At 30.9% G+C, this 22744-nt stretch overlaps 2 protein-coding genes across 4 annotated transcripts; both read right to left on the bottom strand.

Annotated features, from left to right (window-relative positions):
• Positions 1–1298: 1298 nt before the first annotated feature.
• LOC121220162 (zinc transporter ZTP29) lies at positions 1299–8346 on the bottom strand. The gene is made up of 12 exons (XM_041099433.1): positions 7889–8346; positions 6478–6536; positions 5741–5833; positions 5543–5632; positions 5003–5084; positions 4586–4641; positions 3504–3560; positions 3031–3071; positions 2641–2708; positions 2349–2405; positions 2102–2219; positions 1299–1573 (listed from the first exon to the last, which is right to left on the bottom strand). Exons 1-12 carry the CDS (start codon positions 7950–7952, stop codon positions 1528–1530), a joined length of 831 nt encoding a protein of 276 aa, XP_040955367.1. The 5' UTR covers positions 7953–8346; the 3' UTR covers positions 1299–1527.
• A 2786-nt stretch (positions 8347–11132) lies between these two features.
• LOC121220161 (serine/threonine-protein kinase Nek6) lies at positions 11133–17861 on the bottom strand. Of its 3 annotated transcripts, none has more exons than XM_041099430.1 (14): positions 17582–17861; positions 17267–17416; positions 16623–16689; positions 16267–16332; positions 16067–16113; positions 15485–15530; positions 15060–15140; positions 14928–14970; positions 14782–14831; positions 13882–13963; positions 13044–13093; positions 12493–12566; positions 12345–12396; positions 11133–11970 (listed from the first exon to the last, which is right to left on the bottom strand). In XM_041099430.1, the coding sequence occupies exons 2-14, from the start codon at positions 17383–17385 to the stop codon at positions 11302–11304; spliced, it is 1446 nt and encodes a 481-aa protein (XP_040955364.1). In that variant the 5' UTR covers positions 17386–17416; positions 17582–17861; the 3' UTR covers positions 11133–11301. The 3 variants fall into 3 exon arrangements, with proteins under 3 accessions (XP_040955364.1, XP_040955365.1, XP_040955366.1); XM_041099431.1 differs by having other exon boundaries at positions 17267–17406; positions 17582–17858; XM_041099432.1 differs by lacking the exons at positions 14782–14831; positions 14928–14970 and having other exon boundaries at positions 17582–17847.
• Between the last annotated feature and the right edge of the window lie 4883 nt (positions 17862–22744).

Here is a 22744-nt window from a genome sequence, read left to right as displayed (position 1 = left end):
ATGCATGATTTTGAAATGAATCCTGCTCTAGCGGCGGCATTGGTCAAATTTTATAGGGACTGATTCAAAGTAGTCCTTTAAGTCTATTACATGGATCAATGCAATCCAAAGATATTTGAACTGGATTGGGTGGATCAGGAACTTGTTGGGTACCGATTGGGAGAAGAGCTTTGAACCGGTTAAATCTAGAACTAATGCAAATCAGTTGAATTTTTTTTTAAAAAATGACATTTTAATCAAACCGGTCGGAACTGGGTTCGATGTAGAAAATATTGATGTAATCCCTTTATTTGTAAAAAAGAATCAAATGAGATCCAATTTTAACGGAGTTAAATTTATTGTTTAAATGGTAATGTAAAACAAATATTTAATTTAAAATTGAATTGCAAAATGGAAAAAAAAAGAGTAACTTTCAAGTTTTTTTTAAATAATAAAATTTGTTAAAATTTACCTTTATTTAATTTTTTTACTAGTGCAAGGATTAAATTGACTATATCAATGGATTTAAATATCCATTTCTAATATGGCCAAGTAAACAAATGGATGAAATTGCATAGAATTCGGTAGTTTCATTTCATTTCCCATGTAAAAATAATAAACAGCAATCAAAGCACAATAAGAAGAAAAAGGGATTTGTTATGAACATGGTATTAGGGTCAATAGTATGGCAACTCAACCTTTCAATAGCCAAACAAGTGTTTTGAAATTTATTAAACTTTAAGCGATTTAAACTTGAAATGACTCGACCTATTTAACATTTTGACAAAGAAGAGCTCAATACTTAAAATCGAATGACTTAGATAAAATACAATATGCATTTGAGCATTATCTTGAACCTTTTAAAATTTGAATTGGCAGATGATTAAAATATTGCAAGTTTTTATATTTTTCATAAATTTAAAATTTAATTTTTTTTTAGATTTTAAAATTTAAGTTAAATTGTTAATCTTATAAAAATTATTTTTGTTAAATTCAGGTTAATTGAAACGTTTTTAATTATATTGTTACTAAATGGGTACCTTCTTTATTTAAAAAATATTACACCAACCAATTTAACAAATACAATTAATAGTGTTAACAACTAAACTAAAATTTTGAAATTTGAATTCTTGAAAATAAAAGCATAAGGACTAAATTCTTAATTTACTAGTGCAAGGACTTATAGCATATTTTAACCTTGCATAACTATACTAATCTAAAAAATATGCCAATTAGAGATGAAAGATTCAATATTCTGAATTTGCACTTTGTTAAAGAAATAAAAATGAGGTTTGTAAGGAAATTAAACAGTCAAGGTATATAAAAATACAATATCCATAAGTTTATTTGAAACCCCCTCTTTTTTTCCCCTTTTCAATGTTCATGTTGTTATAAGGAAACAAATTATGTACATTGCAAACTGGGGCCGTTCATCCTTTTTGCTTTTAAGATATCTCATAGTTTGGCTAAAATTATCAGAGAAATCAACTAAAATAAAACATCTTAGTTCAGGAATTTACAACATATTTTTGTTCATATGGAAAGAGGTTACAAGCTCATGTCCTTAGGTAAGCTTAGTTCGAGAAAGTATAGGCTGCAGACAAAACCAAAACGAGATACGTCAAAGTTTGTAAGAAAACGAACATATATAATGCAAGTATCATGGAGACCTGAAGTTAGATTGCATTTTGCTCCCCTTTGTTCAAAAAATGGACTAGTCTTTTGTATGTTAGATCAAAGAGCAAACTAGTCCTTGTTAAAAATTTTGTCCATTTCTACTGTTAAAAACTGAAGTAGTTGACGAAATAGCTAGACAATTATACGTGGCGTGCCACACGTACTCATGCTAATGTAACAAATTTTGCCATTTTTTGAGTAGAGAGTACAAAATGCAATCCGACTCCTAATACAAGGGCCTAAATGGTATTTTTACCAATAACTCTGCTAAATGCTGTTTTTTCCCATGTTATTTTGTGTTATCATGATGTGCCTTGGATTAATATTTCTGTTCCTCATCGAGTTTGGAACATTGTTTGTGCATGATTAATCTTTCGATACGATAACGATAATCAAAGTGCATGTGTATATACGAGCTAAGAACCGAATATTAGAAGCTTGTTACCTTGCAGACATGAAAGCCATCCCGAAGAACACAGCCTTGACAGCTTGCTTCTGCCCGGCATAGTCAAATGCCAATGGCAGCATTTCATGTAATGTTAGGAAGGCCATCACACCACCAACTGAAAATTTTAAACATAAATTTAGAGTTAAGAGATTTTCACTAGATGATAATATCAGAGAGCACAGTAAACTAGATTCTTTTTTTCCGGAACCAAAATCCAATACGAATGATTGATGGTACGGCAAACCTGATCCTAACAAGCCCTCGAGAATTTCGGGACTTAAGCTGCTCGGGAACAGATAAGCTGCAGTGCAAGAACAAAGATATATCAACAAAGATACGAAATCTTGAAAGCAAATAGGCTATAAATTCAACAAAAAAAAAAACCATTCCCGATTCACAAAAGAAGAAAGTGGATGTGCAGTACTTTCATGATATCACAGCTTATAACTCATAACCGATGTTTACATTTCTGTTAGAATATGAACATTTAACTTCTTCAAAAGAATTTTTATGTTTAAATTTTACTATTCGCTTACCAACAATTACAACGCCGAGCGGCTCCGCAAAACCAGAAAGAGTTGCCAACTTGAATGCCTGCCACTTGCTGATAAATAATACAAAACCAAACAGTTAACAGTTTCGTCATACAAATAAGTTCGAGTTCATTTACGCTAACACCTGCACCATAACAGGCAAATTAATCCAACTATCATGACTAGAATAGACGAAAATCAGCTAGTAATAGATGAGAAAGTCATTATTCCACGATTATTGTCCTATCATTAAGTATTAATTCTCAGTCTCACACACTGTGCCAAATAAATTCAGACCTATCACCTACAAGTTTGGAAATCCCTACTTTCTAACCATTTGATTGTCAACTTTGAACCCCGAATTTCAAGACCGGTGTCTCAATAAACTCTCACCTCTGTGTAGCAAAATAAACAGGCAGTGCAACAGCAACACCCTATAAGATGAACGTAAAGAAGTTAAGGGAAAAAAAAACTTGCACTCTATCATATATATGTATGTATGCATTAATTATATTATAAGATATTAGAATATTGCATTTTGTAAGCATGACCGATTTTTGATCAATTAACAAAATAGTTCAGCATGCATGCATACACATGTATCATGGATTAGACCGGTTCTTGTTCATTGAAACTGGATTCTAATTCTTTCTTTTTACAAGGTATGGGATATACACCTCGCCGTGGTAATTGATAAAGCAGTTGTAAAATAATCAACCAAATGCACACCATTATCATAATTACTAAATTCAATATACATATAAGAAAACGTAATTTATTTTGATTATTTTCAACTAGTTAAACCAGGAACCGACCACTTAAGTGGTCGCTTTCAAGGTCCGCTTACTGGATTAAAGAATATGTACCTCGGGGATGTTGTGCAAAGCAATGGCCAAAGCCAAATTAAGACCGACACGAAGGCCCTATAAGAGAAACATTAGGCAAGATAAAGAGACTCATTAGCATACACAGAAAAACATTGTGGGATCTCAACTAGAAATTTATATCAATTCAATACTTCCTACAGTAAATCAGTAGCCTCTCCTAGCTAACAAGAATGAACCATTTCAACCAATGAGTTGCTAGCATCGAGAAGATATTCCTTCAAAGCGAAACAATAGCAAAGCAAGTTTAATACTGAGATGTTTTTTTTCTGATGAGTATATTCCGACTTTAATATTCTCAATATTCTGCAGACTTGTATATGGAAATTACAGCCATGAACTAATAAATTGCTCACCATCGTATATCACTTGGCATGGTAGCATTCGGCTTTTGTTTTGGGAGTGGGGAGTAGGAGTTATAATTGGCATCGGAATCAACCCCCCAACCTCAACAAAGAGGTTCTATGTAAAAAGGGTCCTTTGGGATCAATCAGGAACCTAAATTTAGTACTCTCTACGTCCTACGAAATGTCACATTTGGACTTCTAGTAGTAAAAATTTTTCAACTGACTTCTTATTTTTAAAATTTATTATGGATAAAAATTTGAAAAAAAAAATATCATAGAAACTTCCAATGAAGTAGTTTTCAAATATATTTTTTTATAAAATTTAATAAATTAAAATACTTAAAATAATTGAAGTCAAAGTTTAAAAAGTTAGACCTTAAAAATGTCAACGTTGATATTTTTATTGGCACAGGAGGAGTATTTCTTATTAACAGAAAACCTTCTCCTGGTGTAATTTCCGAGGTTTTATAGGCTTCAGAATAGTTCAATCAAAATACTTGGCACATCAATAATCTAGAATCATGGAAAAATCACTGAATAACAATGATAATTTAAGTTGATAACATTTAAGAAAAACAGTATCTAGATTTCAGAATCAACCACCATTGCTAACCATGAAAAGGTAACTTATCATTCAAGAAAACCGCTTCTAGAGTTAAAAAGCTCCAAAATTAACCAGCTAAAAATATTTGAATAAAGTAGGTTGGGACTACCTACCTTCATGGATCCAAGGAAAACTGCCATCCCCTCGGGAAAATTATGCAAGCTTATGCCTGCCATTGATAAAAGGAAAAATATTCAGTCACCCAAACCGGTATGAGCACGTCCCATGGTTAGGAAAGAAGCAATAGGGGAGACCAAAAAGGGTTCAAAGGGAACTAAGATGTTGAATCTCCCACCCCGAGATTAATAAATATTGTCCTAATATCATATAAAGGAGAAAAAATATATAAATAATGGAGAAAGAAAATAATGAAATATTCACACTTTTTTTTTCTTCTTTTTGCAGAGCAAAACCAAATACTAAAAATACGAAAATTTGCCAAAATTTCAAACCAGATACCCCAAATATTTGCGAATGAAATGTCAAATATCCAAAATTTTGAAACAAATTCCACTACAAGACAGCTTTACCTATTGCTGTAATAATTCCACTGAAAAAAACCTGGCGTCGATGCTTTTTCATCATATCCTTGCCCCCTTCATCACCCTTGTTCTGTTCTCAAATCATTAGCAAACAGTCAATGAACCTTTCGATACTAATGGGGTTAAAATATGCTATAAGTCCCTGTACTCTTCTTAGATTTGGAATTTAGTCCCTGTCCTTTTATTTCTAAGAATTTAGTCCCTCTACTTTTCAAATTTCAAAATTCAAGTCCAATGTTGATACAGTTAGATTATTTTATTATATTCAGGTTCACTACAACGTCATTTTTTAATTACATTCCAACCAAGTGAGTTTTTTTTATTATTTTTTCAAAATGTCACACCAACAAATTTCACAAAAAAAAAACAATTGGACCTGAATTTTAAAATCTGGAAAGTAGAGGGACCAATTTCCTGAAAATAAAACTATATGGACTAAATTTCAAATTTAGAAAGACTATAAGGACCTGTGGCATATGTTAACCTTTTGGTTTAAATAAAGATGTATAACACAAAAATAGTCCAAACCTTTTTTCCTTTCACCTCAGAACTGTGAGATAGGGTAGGCTCAGGTATAAAATTGGCAACCACAGCAAAGAAGATAACACCAGAAAAAAACTGCATTGTTGTAGAAAGAAATATTAGATATCGAGAACATAAAAGGACCCTGAACTAGAAAAAGGTCATGCATGGCAATTAGAATGGAAGTGATAAGATATAGCTAACCCAGAGGTTGCCTTTCAAGAACCCAATTGAGTTCATAGCGTTATAAGCTAAATCAAGGAATGATATGCTCAACATTAGACCAGCAGCAAAACCCTGCATTAAGGTGACAACATGGTATTAGACAAGATATTTGCATACAATCCATCTATATTTCTTCAAAATGTTGTGTAGCACTATGTTGCTCGGACTCTTCACTTTTCATGAAGCACCTGTGTCTGACATTCCTTTCCGACACACAGATATGGGGATATGACTTTTGAAGATCCTTCAAATGCATGGAAAAACTTACCATACCCAGTGTCAGATACATACTCATATCCGACACTCACACCCGAGTCCGAGTAACATAGGTGTAGCATTCTTGAATTAAAGAAATATAAGGTGGACAACTTTTTACTAAGAACTTCGAAAAAAACCAAGCAGCTAAGCAAACAAAATTCCCACCAACAAATGTTCAAGGCTACAATCCTTTTAATGCATAATTCTTTAATAAAAAAGATGGTGTGTTTTATGCATTTAAAATTTTTAATAATTAATATTTTTTCAATGTGTTTGATTATAGTATTTCTAAATCACTTAATTAGAATATATTCAATGAAAAGTTATTGAAAATGCAAAATCTATTCAATATTTAATTATTAGCATTGAAAACTCCTATTAGAAAAAATCACCAAGTAACTAATATTTGGATGAAGGGTTTCATCCTTCTTCTTTGGAACCAGATCTTGTAGCATTACCTGTAAAAGCCCAAGCATTTTCAAATTGGGAGCTTGATTAAGAATTACGAAAAGAGCACCTGTTCCAAAATGGAGGATGAGCTGTTAGAATAAACAGCAAACTGTTCCAGAACTAGTCGCATATCATTAATTGTATGAAAACAAGCACCAAATAAGTGATGAAGAAAAATGCCGGTTGAGTCTTAGCTCGACTGGCATCGGCATTGTTGCCAGGAGGACATGGATTCAAGTGCATTGAAGCACATTATCCTCCTATATGAAGGTTGGGGAGGGGCTAGAGGTAGTTCTAGGCATTATGTTTAAAAAAAAAAAAAGTAATGAAGAAAAGGAATCAACAGAAACAATGATATTATACACTTAGAGATAATAACATACTGTTTTATGCTTAAGTATTAAACTTATCAAAAAAAAATTTCAGTACACCATAACGTTGAAAACTAAACAAATTCGAGACCAAGTACACCAAACAAAAAAAAAACTTAGCACTTCCTTCGACAACAAAGTCGAAGCCATTATGAAACTGGGGATGACAATAGGACTAACAGAGATGCAAGGATGTGCTTTCTGCATTACTACTTGAAGCAAAAAAAATCATTCCCATAGTTCTAGCACAACATGCCAACTCATTTTCTACAAGATATTGAGCTCTTTAAATCTTGCTTGAAAGCTAACTACAAAGCCTAGAGGTTAATCTCAGATATATCCACAATCAGTGATCTATCTCCTTCCTCCGTTTAACACAAGACGGCAAGGGTTGACGGTCTCTCTAACATTCTTTGTCATTGTAGAACACTGAGACTAGTAAATGCGACGTTTGAAATCTCTATGAAAATATAACAAATAAAAGCAATGTTACTTCAACTCTTCATTTTTTTTCTGTACATGACCCTCCTAGAATCCTCCAAATACATGAAAAACTCTTTAAAAAATTAAACATACCCATATCAGACACTCAAACCGAAGCCTGAGTTTTAGAACTTTATAAATTACTAATAGAAAGTTGGGAATTCTCTGCTCTTAGCATGAAACTTTCTTATTAAACAATACACCCACGAATAACCAAGTTTACAACTAAAATGTTTTCACCAATTGCCAACATTTGTAATTTCATACTACGATTTTCACAGTACTGGAACTTCAACACAAAGCCATCACATTTATATAGATAAAATCCAACACACCAAAACACTAATAAAACTTCCATCGTGTTGAATAGATTTCAAAACAAAAATATGAACAGTTTTTGTCGCACATGGAAGAAATTTACATACAAATTCATTAAAAAACCACAAAGTACAAAGTACCCAGAACCACATATATCATAACAATGAAACAATTAAGGCTTTACTGATAAAAAATAGCTTATTAAAATTGGGAAAATAAAATTTAAAAAAAATACTGGTGAGCTCACCTAGAGAAGTACTCAATCCACCGACGAGAGAGAGAGCAAGCGCCACCAAAACCTGAGAATCCATGGAAACTTTTGCTTCCTTTTTTTTTCTATATCTCTTTTATTTCCTTTAAAAAAAAACTATAAGCAAATTGGGAGTGGGAATTTGATAATTTCAGGGTGGGGTTTTGGATTTTGGACTGATAATGACAACCCCAAAAAGGATTAAATAAAGACAACAAAAAAGGAAGGAATAATTGAAGAAAAAGAAAGAGATGAATTAATAGAGAGGTTGAAGAAATAGGGGAGCTATGGTTTCATGCTGGTTTTTTTCTTTTCTTTTAAAACCTTAAACCATCATTTTTCTTGCTCTACAGTCTATTCCATGCTTCAACCAATTGTTCTTTTTTTTTTCTGCAATTAATTGAATATTGCAAGTAGATTACCCATAAATTTGGACATATATAAAATGCTCTATAAAAAGGGAATGAACAAAATATGATAGATAAAATATTCAGCATTGACTGTTGGATTTGGTTAAATTATGCTATTAGTCCCTGTATTATGTATAAGGTGTGAATTTAGTGTTTTATACTCTAAATTTGGTCAATTTTACCACGTTTTCCGGAATCCGATCAATGGTTGAACCGATTAGGTCAATGGTTCACCGGTTCAACTAGTCTAATAGGTTCATCTAATTCAATTAGATAAAGCATTAAATATTTCATAAAAGTAAAAAATATATATCAAAATTTTGGTTCAACCGATCTGTACCAATTATTGAGTCAATTGGTTCTACGTCCTCCTTTGAATTGGTACCTTAGCCGATTTTTGGTCCAACCGGCTAGTTCAGTCCAGTTTAAACAACCTTCAATTTAGTATTATATTTTTCGAAATTTAAAATTTTTAGTCCTAAACTAAAACGGTAGCTTAAATCTATTAAGTCAAATTTTGATATTTGTCTCGTAAGTTTGTGATTTAGTTCGTATTCTCCAATTTGATTATTTTTAGTTCGTAAATTAACATGACTTTTATGTGAGTAGATCTGTTCAAGGGTCGGGCTGCCCATCCAAGCCTGAAGATCCGACTAAAAATTGGAAGAATTTGGAAAAATATATTAGGTCCAAAAGTGAGCTTAAACAAAAATAAGTAAATAGACTCATTTAAAATATGAGCAGGGCTTCAGGCTTAGGCTCAAGGCCCAAATTTGACCCGACTTAACTTGTTCTCTAAGTTTATATATATTATATTATATTATATTTATAACACATAAATATTAAATCTATAATAATATATAAATGCAATCATGAAAACATTAAAAAAAATAAGTTGCATGTATATAAAATTTTAATAAATAAAAAATAAAATAAAATTTTTATTATAAAAAAATAAAAAAATAATATGGACGAAGCTAAAATATACTTAAGTTAATCATTTATAAATATAGATAGGTTTATGTAAATTTTAATACCCACAATAGATTTGATTTGAGCTAACATATTTAATACCAATTTGATGACTGACTTTAAAGACTCAATTAAAATATTTTAAAATTTTAGGGCTAATTTAAAGTTTGAGCTATAGTTTGAGAACATCCAATAAAATTAACCCGAAAATTTTGTATGTGACATACTCAGAATTTTGGTTAAAATATGCCATTAGTCCATATACTCTTCCTAAATCTGGAATTTAATCATCATACTTTTATTTTCAAGAATTTAGTCTCGCTATTTTTCAGATTTTTAAATTCAGGTCCAATTATTAATACTATTAGAAATTAATCAATAAATTTGTAATTAACTTGAATTTTCAAAAGTAAAGGGATTAAATTCCTAGAAATAAAAATACAGGGATTAAATTCTAAATTTGAAAATAATATAAGGACTTATGACGGTTTTAAACCCGGAATTTTCTATTCACGGAATTCAAATTTCACGACTTTTGATTACCCCAGAATATATTTTATTGTATCTTAAAGACTATTCGCCAAGACCTTATTCTAAGGTTAAAAGGAAAATGGCATTTGCCATATGCTTTGAAAAAAAATAATTCTTAAACTAGACAATTGGTCAATGGGTTTCTAGAAGGTTAAAATATGCTGTTAGTCCCCTGTATTTTGATAAAGTTTGAGATTTAGTCCATATCATTAAAAGGTTAAAAATTAAGTCCTACATTTTTATTTAGAAATCTTAGTTTAGTCATTAAAATTATAAACATTTTCTATCAGAATTTGTTAACTTGAAATTTTGATTGGCTGCCCTCGGATGACGTGACTTATGATTAAGAGAAAATAAATATGTTAAATTGATAAATTTTAGCAGAAACGGCCAACGACGATGATTGGATTAGAATTTCTAAATTGAAAAGATAATAGGATTGAATTTTTAACTTTCAAGTACAATGACCAAATCTCAAACTCTGTACAAACACAAGAACTTACAGCACTTAACTTTTTAGAAATAGCAGGACATAATGAATTCAATAGTTACAATACATTTGAATAAAATGACCAAGTTAAAATACAATGACTAAATACACAAGTTACAAATAATACAAGGACTAATATCAAATTTTAACACACAAAAAAGGTTAAATTTTGTTATTAGTCCTTGTATTTTGCAAAAGTTTAGGACTCAATCCCGTACTTTAATTTAGTTATTTTTAGTCCCTGTACTTTTTAAAATTTCAATTTTCAGTCCTTATCAAACGATAACTTAAGTTAAGTTCTTCTATTTCCAAAATTTGATGTGACAAACATATTATCATATGTGTAATGCAATGTCAACTTGTTATTTTCATAATTACTCACTAAAATTTCGGTTAATAAATTAATGATTATCATTTGTACTAAGACTGAAATTTCAAAATTTGAAAAAAAAGGACTTGGAATGATTCAACTAGAGAATGTGAACTAAATTTACAACTATCGGCATAGTATATGATTAGTAATTGAATTTAAAGAGACGAATTTAACTACTACTGTTTGGTTCAAGACAAAGTTTTCAAAGTCAACCACCTGTCCGTCCGGTTTGATTAAATAAATCTTTAAAAAATAAAAATATAAAAATTTGGTTCAAACCGCTCAGTTCAATCGGTTTTTTGTTTGGTTCAACCGATCAATATCGATTCCCATATCAATCAATTCAATGCCCTTCTTCAGACTGATACCTGACCAATTTCCAATTCAAATAGTCGGTCTAGTCTAGTTCAAACAACCTTGATTTAGGACTAAATTTTCAAATTTTGAAAAGTACAATGATTAAAATTGGCCATTTCGAAAAGTGCATGGATTAAAATTAATTAAATTATAGGAATTAAATCCACAACTTTCACGAACTACAAAAACTAATAGCAAAATTAAAAAAAAAAAACCACACAAAAAAAAACATCATTGAGTTACCTATTGCTGGATTTTTTTGTTAAAAACTCACAATTCATTTCCTATGATCTATTGGGATTTTGCTTTTAGCATTCATCAAACTCTTTGTTAACCAAATTGCTGTTTCTCTTGATGAAACAGCTTCTTCACCAAATGGTCTTAAAACCCCTGCAAGTTCCTCAAGTCTTTGCTGTTTAAGTAAACTAGCACAAATCTCCAACAATGATTCCAATGCTTCAGCTCTTTCTAAGCTCTGAGGATCTTGTTTGATCTTTTTCTCGTAATCGTGGAGCATCGTTAATGTGTTCATTATCGATCTTTCTTGCGCGTTTTCTGTTGTTTTGACTCGGTTTTCGGGTTGGAGTCTCCGTTTAGTCTCCATCGTCGCCTTTTGTGGTGTTTCTGGTGCATGTATTAGCTTTAAATCTCCATTGCATTGGCTTCTGTCGTCGTGCTTACCCGGTTGAGATGGTTCGGAGGTGAATTCTTGTTTATGAAGATTGCTTGACGTGCACTCCAAGATTATTCTCGAGGTGCCAGACTCATTTGATGGGATTGGTCTTTCACTTTGGGGATCCATTGTGTTGTATTTGTGGGGCGAAGGGCTTCCTTTCAGCTTCCCTTTGACGCTTGCTTCGGATTTTACGGGGAGAAAAACCGGTGATAGATTCTGGCATTGAGTAAGATATGGTTGTAAATGTGGATGCCTTAAAAGCTCAGCAGCCTGAAGGAACAATTAAAATGCAGTAAGTTTCAAGACGTGACATAGGACAGTAAAACTATCATAGAGGCACTTGTACTAGAAGTCAGATTATATTTTACCCCTGTACTAAAATATTGCGCAAATTAGTTGTTGTATGTTAGATCAAAGAGCAAACTAGTTCTAATGTTAAAAATTTCATCCATTTCTACTGTTAAAAACAAATTCATGTATGTTAACATGGTGTAAACGTGGCAAACCACGTATTACTGACTAGTTATTCTATCAATCACGCCAGTTTTTAATAAAAAAATGTACAAGGACTAATTTGGCAGGGGTCTTTATGATAGTTTTACTGAGATAGGACATAAGTATATCATCGGATTAGTTGAACTTACAGTCGGTCGGTGTTCCGGGCTTTTTCGTAACATCGTTCTGATCAGTTGCTTACTGCAAATGGGGGAGATTTCATTGCATTATTTAGTAACTTATAAAGTTGGAAAATGAATCAAATTTATACACGAACAGGTAATAAGCTTTACTTACAGTGCAGATGAATACATTGTTGGAAGTGGAGAAATGGAGGATCTGTTTATTTTATTGACTAATCCAGCCATGTCCTGTTTGCAAATTGAAATAATTATGACAAATGGAACTTCAGTTTCATGCTCTTATATGAAGGACAATGAAAATTTTCTAAGTAAAGATTAAAACCAAACCAATGCCTAAAAGTATCGTGAGGTTTCTATAATAGAAGTTAGATTACATTTTGTCCCATTTATTCAAAAATGGATAAATTAATCCCTATACATTAGATAAAAAAGTAACATAGTCCTTTATGTTAAAAATTCAATTCATCTTTACGATTAAAAATTGGTGTCGCTGACTGAATAATCAAATAGATACACATTTATTTTGATATAAAAAGATCAGTTTTTAACAGTAAAAATGCAAGAAATTTTTAACAAAAAGACCAATTTACTTTTTGATCTAATATACAAGAATTAATCTGCTTATTTTTTTAATAGAAATGATAAAATATAATCTAACTTTTAATACAAAAGCCTCCATGATACTTTTACCAAATCAATGCTTACAGGTGCTCTGAATGCAGGTTGACGTGCAGCTATTTCAAACATGCAGCAACCTGTAAGAATGTATTGGAATTCCAATGATGTCAACCACTAGGTTCATGGTCCTAAATATAACAAGATACATGTTATGTTGCTCCAACTACACATTTTTCATGAAGTAATCGTGTTCAGGGACTAAGGCAGAAAATGGTTTTAAGGGCGTAAAGTAAACCATAAATTTTTAGAGAGATTAAAAGAAAATTTTATTATTATATTAATTTATAATTTTATAATTTTTAAAAGAATTTAAAAATAATTTTCTCAATGGGAGGTCAAGGTCATTGTCTACCTCTTAAATTCATCTCTGATCGTGTTTAACATAGACATTGGGATATAAGAGATAAAAGTAACATGGAGGCTTTTGGATTAGGAGTAGGATTACATTTTGTTTCATCTACTCAAAAAATAAACAAATTAGTTTATGTTCGTTAGATAAAAGCAAATTGGCTCTTCTGTTAAAAATTCCATCCGTTTCTACTATTAAAAATTAGCTTCTATACATCAGTATGAGATACACGTGGCATACCACATGACACTATCTAATTATTCCGTTAGTCATGTCAATTTCTAATTGTACAAACGGATGAAATTTTTAACAAAAATGATCAATTTTTTTATTTAATGTACAAAGGCTAATTTGTCCATTTTTTGAATAGAGAAAATGAAATGTAATCTAACTCTTAGTATAAATACTCCATAATACTTTTACTTTTATAAAAAAATAATTTTTAAAAAAAAATTGAATATACTGATATCCGACAATCCTATACAAGTAACACTATTTCAGGTTTATGTATATTACCTAGGGACCATATGTCTGATTTGTAGCCATATGGGATATCTGCAAGAAGCTCCGGACACATGTAGTTTGGAGTGCCTACAACCTGTGTAAGAATAGAAGTAACATTGGTGCCTATATCAGCTATTATCTGATCCTCAAACTTTGATACATTAGGGAAGTCAATCCTTTCGTAGAAGTCCACGACTGTTCAGAGTTTGACAAACCTCTCAATTAGCCAGGATCTACTAACTCTGATGAGAGTTTGAACTAGAGTCGGGATTACAAAGCAGGAACGTCTCGTCAGATAGGGTATATATGTCTATAGTTGTCATTTAAGGGGCAAGGGTTCAAATTAGGGTTCAAACTAAGGTTGTTTGAATCAGACTAGACTAGTCGGAATACCGATTCAAAGAAGGGCATTGAATCGGTTGACTCAAGAACCGGTTGAACCAAGCAAAAAATAAGCAGTTGAACTGGATTTTTAATCTTTTATTTTTATTTTTATGATATTTATAATGATTTATTTAATCGAACCGAATACACTGGTTGAACCGACGATTTGACTAATTCAACCACTAATTCGATTCTGAAAATCTTGGTTCAAACCCTACTATGCGCGGATATTCATATCTCCTTGGTAACTTGGTAGGTGGCCATGCACCAACTAAGCATTCTTGCTCTGTGAACCCCGCCTCTAGCTCGGGTTATTGTTAGAGTTGAGGGGCAATCCCAGCTCGATACAAGGACAATACCGACCTATTAAAGAGTCCGCCAACTCCGAACAGACAACACTTCGTAGACTTCTCTATAAAAAATCGGCCTTCCAACACTAAACTAAATTTTCAGAAAAAAATTGATTAACAGGCAATCAAATAAGATTCTGCAATGTTTTAAAAGTTTCCCAGAAAATGAAGGCATTACAGTTGAAGTGAGATCTTCTTGGTTTAGCAGTTTTGCTAGTCCAAAGTCACCTATATAATATAATTAAATATATAAATCAATGAGCATGGAAGTGAAACATTAAGTAAAAAAGAAAAGGCTTTATAGGAACTGTAATAGTTTCTTACCTAACCTAATGTCATTCTGTTCTGTAAGGAAAATGTTGGAGCACTGAGTTTTTTAGAGACAAAAATTTAGTTGACAAAGATACGGAAAACAGAACAAAAAAGAACAGTGTCTTAAATTTGAGATATATATACTTTGAGATCCCTGTGAAGGACACGGTTGGAATGAAGGTAATCCACTGCCACTAACAGTTGTGTTAGCCATTTGCAAAGCTTCTGAAGAAGAAGAAGAAGAAGAAGGAGTATATGGTGAGTGGTGAGCAGTAAAGAAGTAAGAAGGGTGTTGAGGGATGCCCAACTCCTTTGGAAGAAATTTAAGAAGTGTTGTTTGTTGGGAGCTAGCCCAATCAGTAGTGCTCTCGCTCATAAGTGTTTTATAAGACACTAGTTCGAATCCAACCACGTGCAGTACACATGACATTCCTATCTCTTTAACCATAGCAAAATCGAAAGATAAAATTTTCACTGAAATCAATATCAACTCTAAACAAACAACACTTCGTAAACTTTTTCCGAAAAAGTCATAAATCCCTCAACAATATGGAGAGGTCCCTGCGAACCTTTTCTGGAAAGAATGTTCCTCTACTTTTCTTTATAATCTCACCCCTGCAATAATAATTTTGTATATTAGCATACCTAAATATAGTGTACTAAAATCTCTGCTCTGCTTTTCTATATACATAGATTTGTATAAGGGTGAGGTTATTTGTCTAAATTCGAAGGTTTAGACAAAAATGTTAGACCTAAAAATTGAGTTTTAACATTTAAGGCCTGACTCTAGCTCAACCCATTTTCTAATTATAGATAAGCTCAGACAAAATTTTAGGTCCATATTTTGGGTCAAGTCGAGCTTAAGCAAGCACAAAGTATATTAATACTATGCTTAAACTTGACCCGACCTATGAACACATTTACACAAATATATTACACATTTAAGTGTATTTAAACCCATATCTTCTAAATTTTTATAGTAACAATAACGTCAACTAAGTTAAAATTCAATCAACATCGATAATAACACATTACGAGATGACAATAATTAATTATAAATTGTGTCTATTGGATGTCCTTATGATTCAGCTATCAGATTGTTCAAAGATCGAAATTGTGATTAATGTCAACTATATGATAAACAAACTTACATGTCTCCTCCCTCACAATAATTTGTCACAATGCAAACATAAGATTCCTACAAGAACAAGAATTTTTAATCCAAAAAAAAAACCCAAAGTTAATGCCAATTATATTTTATATTTTATATTTTACATTTCAAGAATTAAACAAGTTTGATTAAGGGATCAAATCATCCAAAACAAGAATAATAAATGTGTATAATCAAAACCTTTTCCACCCATCCATCTTTGTGCTCTACAATATATGGATTGTTGAGCTTTGCCATCAAATTCATCTGCAAACAGAAATAAGTAAACAACATTAAGTAAACATCTTCTTTGGAAATATGTTTCCACTTTCCACTAGCTTTTATATTTTCTTGATGGGTTAATATACTATTTGGTACTTGAGTCTTGTTTCAATATTCAATTTGGTATTTGAAAGGTTTTTTGTCTTAATTCGGTACCTAAATTTGGTTTCGATGTTTAATTTTCACAGACCAAACAATTCAATAAATGTTTGATTCGTGTACTTGTACTGAATTGAGACAAAAGAAATAATTTTGTGCCAAAAATAAGTGTAAACCTCTTGAAGTGCTGTACGCTTGAACTTCTCAGTTTGTTTAGCCAAACGAATCTTCTTCAATACATACCTGCACATATATATTATCAAAGATAATGTACCAAAATCTACAATAATCAGAAAAATTACCATAAAAGTTAAATTACATTTTACCCCTTCACTAAGAAAATGGACAAATTAATTCCTATATGTTAGATAAAAAAACAAATTGATCCTTCTCTTAAAAATTTCATCTAGTTTTATTGTTAAAACCTGGTTTTTGTACGTCAAAATGAGGTACACGTGTTATTTCGTCAACCACGCCGATTTTAAATAATAGAAATGGATACAATTTTTAACAAAAAGGATTGATTTGTTCTTTGATCTAACGTAGAGGGACTAATTTACTCATTTTTTGAGTAAAAGAGACAAAATGTAATCTGACTAGTAGTACAAGGAGCTTCATAATACTTTTACCACAATAATCACACTACGAAACTGCAATATTTTTAACATGATCCAAGATTTCTAGGAAAAACATGTTACTTCGATTCGGATATGTTTAATTAAGCTGGAAGGTTATATCTCCGTATCCATGTCCAGATTTGTATCCGATCTCGATTTGAGATACTAATAAAACAGAAAATTAAGAAGAAAAAAAAGCTTACTTTTTTTTCTCAGCTTTATGAAGAACAAGAAATGCAGCACCAAAAGCACCTCTCCCAATCTGTTCAATCACTTCGTAATCATCCATTTTTGACATTGTTTCTTGATCTTTCTCCTCCATGAAAGAAACACCATTCAAAGCCTGTAGAACACTAAAAAGAAAAACACTGAACTTCAATCTTCACTGGTTGATTTACCTTAAAGCTTTGCTCTTCATTTAATATTGTTTGGTAGCTTATACATACACATACATACGTATATATATGTTCAGTACTATAGCATTAAATAGAATTTAAAGTTGACACCAGAAACGAAACCTGTTTGCAGGGGAGACAATGTCACACCAAAAAAAATTTTGAGCAATGGTGAATGATGATCACAGGTTGAGGCAGGAACCATTAAAGAAACATGACGCATTAAATGCTACCATATTTATGGAAAAAAATAGGGTACTCGATTATTCGTTTTATGTAGATTTTGACATATTCGTGTACGCACGACAAGTGTTTGAAGAAATGTAGATGTGAGAAGAAGGATTGTTGGGATGAAAGAAAAATTAAACAAGGGACATTGAAAGATTGGAAGTTTAAATTGTGAATGGTGGGAAAGATTTGAGGCAAAAGAAGAAAAAAAGAAAAGAAGGATGAGATGAAAAAATAGGATGAATTTTCCTATTAGCCCTTGTACTTTATGAAAGTTATCGATTTAGTCCTTGTACTTTTCAAATAAGCCATTTTAATCTCTCTACTTTTCAAATTTTGAAATTTGACTCGTGATCTAAATAGTAAGAGTTAAATCCATTTGGTTAAATTCAATTACTAGTATTATAATATGGATACAGTTAAGGGAGAGAAATTAGTTTAATCGATCGGTTTGGTCGGTTTTATTTTCAAACTGACTTAACCAACTTTAACATGAGAAGATCGATTCGATTGACTTTACTTGAGAAAACTGACCAAATCAAACCAATTTTAATTTGATTGGTTCAGTCAAGTTTTCCTGTTAACCAACCTTAGATTATTGAGTTGAGTTATATGGTTATATATCTATTATATATTATAAATTATAAGTCTATTGTAAATAATTAAAAATAATATAAATTAATTCAGTTTTTCAGTCAACTCGATTTTGATATTCAAAAATCAATAACCAACCGAATTACGCAATTAAATCAAGGTCAAAATCAACCAATTTGCCTCACCCGACTAAACCGAAATTGAAAAAACCGAATGGGTCAATTTTTTCAATTAAAACTGAAAATTCCTCTTCCCTATGTACAATTGTAAATTTAGTCTGTATTCTCCAATTGAATTATTTGTCTATTACTTGGATTTTTAGTGAGTAATACGTGGAAATAATAAGTTGACATGACATTGGACGGTAATATGTTTTATCACATCAAATTTTGAAATTAGTAGTAATTAACTTAATTAATTTAATGATTATAGTTGGATGAGGACTAAATTTTAAAATTTTGAAAAATATAAGGACCGAGCTAAATTTAACCCAAAGGAAAAAGGGGAAGGACCCCATTAGCCTGCAACAACTATGGCTTAGCTTTGCTTGAATTTTCAGTTTCCATAGTTATTATTACATTACCCATGTGGTTGGTATGTTCATGTCACTATCTTCTTAACTGAAAATTCACCTTTCTTTTCTTTTCTTTCTTTTTTTATATATATTTGAGCTTCGAAAATTGAAAATCAAAAATATTTTAGTGGGAAACAAAATAAAAATTGTTGCTTAGAAAAAAAATTTTGTGCCTTTGTTGGGATTTTAAATTGATTTTATTTTTATTTTTATTTTGTTAAAATTGGTCATTTCTGTTAAAATTTTTATTCATTTGTATTGTTAAAAATTGACGTAGCTGATAGAATAACCAGAAAGTGACAAGTGACGTGCTACGTGTACTTTATGCTGATGTATAATAACCAGTTTAAAACAATAAAATTGGAAGAAATTTTTAATAGAATAACCGATTTGCTCTTTGAACTAACGTGTATAGAGATTAATTTGTCCATATTTTGAGTAGAGGGAGAAAAATACAAGTTGACTCCTAATATAATGACTCCCTCATATAATATGTATAGTACGTATACATGTATTTACAATTTGATCCACATGATTTTAATATGCTTCACGTCAAATTTTGAATTTTCAGCTAACATCCAAATTGGGTAGACGGATCGAAAAATCTAATTAGTATAATACTAATACTTTGAGGGTTTAATAAAAAAATTTAAATTTGGGGTATGGGGAGTTCATGTGAAATTAACCCAAATAAAGAATAAAGATGGTTGCTTAGAAAAACAATGGCGGGTTTTAGTCTATGGTTGGCCAACACCATTTCAGTTATTTTGTAAAAGGGGTAATATATCATCTGGTACTTTAGGTTGGCTTCAATGTCCGATTTGGTACTTGAGCCTTTTTGTCTTGAATTGGTATCTAAGTTTAGTTTCAATGTTCAATTTGGTACCCCAACCAAATAGCATTACGTGGCTCAATAAATATTTGACATGTGTGCTCTCGGGCGAATCCAAAAATTTATTTTAGGGGGGCCGAAATTAAATTTTAATAGTCTATATATTTATAATTTTTAAAGGAATAAATCAAATTTTTATCATTTTTAAGGGGTTAAAGTGTAATTTTACCTTTACTAATTTAAAATTTTAAAATTTTTAAAGGACCTAAATAGATAATTTTCCATTTTAGGAGGGTCGAGGCCCCTGTCAGCCCCCTAGATATGCCACTGTGTGCTTTAGTAAAAAACATAGGTACTTAACTGGGACAAAAGCAAGCTCAGGTACCAAATTGAACATTAAAGTCAAATTCAAGTACTTAACTGGGACAAAATAAAGCTCAGGTATTAATTTGAGAAAAACCCAGATACTAAAGTAAACATTTAAGCCAAACTTAGGTACCAAATTGAGAAAAAAAATCTCTCAAATACTAAATTCAACATTAAAACTAAATTTAGATATCAAATAATATTATTTTTCATTCTTTCTTATGAAATTATTTGTATATTTAAAATTCAAATCTATAATAACTAAAAATATCAAGTCGGTCCAACCTAACAATATGATTTCAAAAAATAATTAGGCGATTGGTGTAAATATGAAAATTACGTTGTTGGTTGATAAATTCCTTTTTAATATTTTTTAATACTTTTTATTCACAAAAATGGGTGCCTCAAATTTTATTATTGATAAATAAATGCTTTATTGACTTCAAAGGCTCACCTAAATAAAATCCCTCAACCAATATTTGAAATGAGTAGATGAAAGAAATAACGTCTTACTTTGAAAATTAAAAATATCTATTATTTTTTCACTAAAATTATTCAAATATTTATAATTTTTCATTATATTTACTACTATAAATTTCTACTAAAATTGTTTAGAATTACGTTTAAATGCATGCATATTTATCTTGTAATCTATTAAGAGGAATTAAAATGTTGTTAAGTATAATTCCCTTATATTTCAGAAATAATTGTTGGAGGTGCCTATAAATCGAGTCACGTTAGATTCAAAGTTTGATACATATGAAGTTCGGGGTGATATTAAAAGAGAGTTAAGAGGGTTTTGATCCTCTTCATTTGGTATATTAGATTTTTTTAAGTCCTTAAATTTTAGTTAATAAATAGTAAAATTTATGTTTTGGCCCCTCCAAAAGTTTTCAGTTCAATTTCGACCTTTCACTGTAAAAATTCTGGCTTTATTCCTGGCTAGGTTTATGTATTATATTAATACACTTTATCATTGTCTAAACTTAGTTTAACCTGAAATATGGGTTTAGAATTTTGTCCAAACTCGCTCAGATTATTATTTTTTAATTCAATATTTTAAATACCCTTTCTTTTAGTAAAAGTTCTCTTTTAGACCACTTAACACATATTTTTATGTTTTACCTACTGTTATGTGATATAATTTACACAATATATATTACAATGTATAGAACAGGTCAAGTTGAGTCTTAAATATTGAAATTCAAGCCTGGTCCATATTTTAAAAAGATTTAATTTTTTGCCGAAACCCCTTTTTTGATTTTTTTATTAGAAACTTCTATCCAAACATTTTCATATTTTTAACGAGCCTTTAGGGTGAGTTTGGATAGACGATTAGGTGCAGTGGTTTTGCTTACTTTTTGTCTCACGCTACAGTATCTAATCTCACCGCTACCACTGTTTTTACACTAACCGCAAGTAAACGCACCGCTCATCCAAAATCACCCTTAGTCTTAAGCGAGTAGCTCAACTCATGGACAACTCTAGTAACTTCCTAACTCTAGAGTTTTCTTAACTCTTGTTAATGCACCTGATAATTATCCATTATATATATATGAGGACTTACGCACTTACATAAAATTTTATACGATTAATATTTTTAATAACTCAACAATTGAATTTATTAATATAATTATATTTTTCATGCATTTAAAAATTCAAACCAATCCGATAACTTTATCACTTCGATCCATAATATTTCATTTTCTAATATATATCTAATTTAAGTGTCAAAAGTTTTTTCACACTAAACAAATAGTTAAATATTTTTAATTTCTTCAAAATTCTACTTACATGATCTACGTGAATAAAACATGAAATACAACTATCAAATTATTAAAATATCACCCTACAAAAATTTATAAAAATGCACAAAATTATTATAAATTTATATTAGTACAATTGGATCACTTCCATTTTTACATGAGCTTATAATTGGCATCATGATTCATAGATTTGGATTAAGAAATTGGGCTCCAACCAATGTGTACACTCCTTGTTAATGGGGCCTAAAAGTTGTTAGATATTATTGGGTTTTCCTTCATTGATATTAGTCCCATAGGTAAGTGAGACTTAGGATGGGTTTGGATGGGCGATTGGGTGCAGTGCGGTGCGTTTAGCTTACTTTTTGTCTCACGCTACAGTATCTAATCTCACCGCCACCGTTATTTTTACACTAACCGTAGGTAAACGCACCGCCCATCCAAACTCACCCTTAGCTAAATGATTTGCAATTTCTTTTAGCAAAATGCTTAAATTGGTGTATTTTTTTCAAATATTTATATTTTTTGAATTATTCGAATTCATAAATTTTTTAAATATTTGAATATGTTTATCATACACAAATTATTTAAATGTTATTATCTGAATCTAAATTTGGATTAAATATTATTATCAGTTGAATATTTAAATACACGTAAAAAATGATTTCAAATTCGAATCCACTAAATTTTTTTATATATAATAATAAATTATAAGAATTTTGTAACCAATGGACTTGGATATCCGAATCTGAATCTGCATCCATGATCTAAATAAGTAATGTGGATTCGGATGATGGATATCTAGGACATCTACCTGCATCCGCTCCAAATCTGTAGAGAATAGTAATTTTAAAATTCGAATCCCAAAAAATGGGTCGGGTATCCGAATATGCAATTTGAAATGTCATCTCTATGCTCACATAAATATC

This window comes from Gossypium hirsutum, chromosome D08 (genome assembly GCF_007990345.1).
Source record: "Gossypium hirsutum isolate 1008001.06 chromosome D08, Gossypium_hirsutum_v2.1, whole genome shotgun sequence".
NCBI lineage: Eukaryota > Viridiplantae > Streptophyta > Magnoliopsida > Malvales > Malvaceae > Gossypium > Gossypium hirsutum.
The sequence above is the reverse complement of the archived record's forward strand: the minus strand, read 5'-3'. Positions and strand labels throughout refer to the sequence as shown.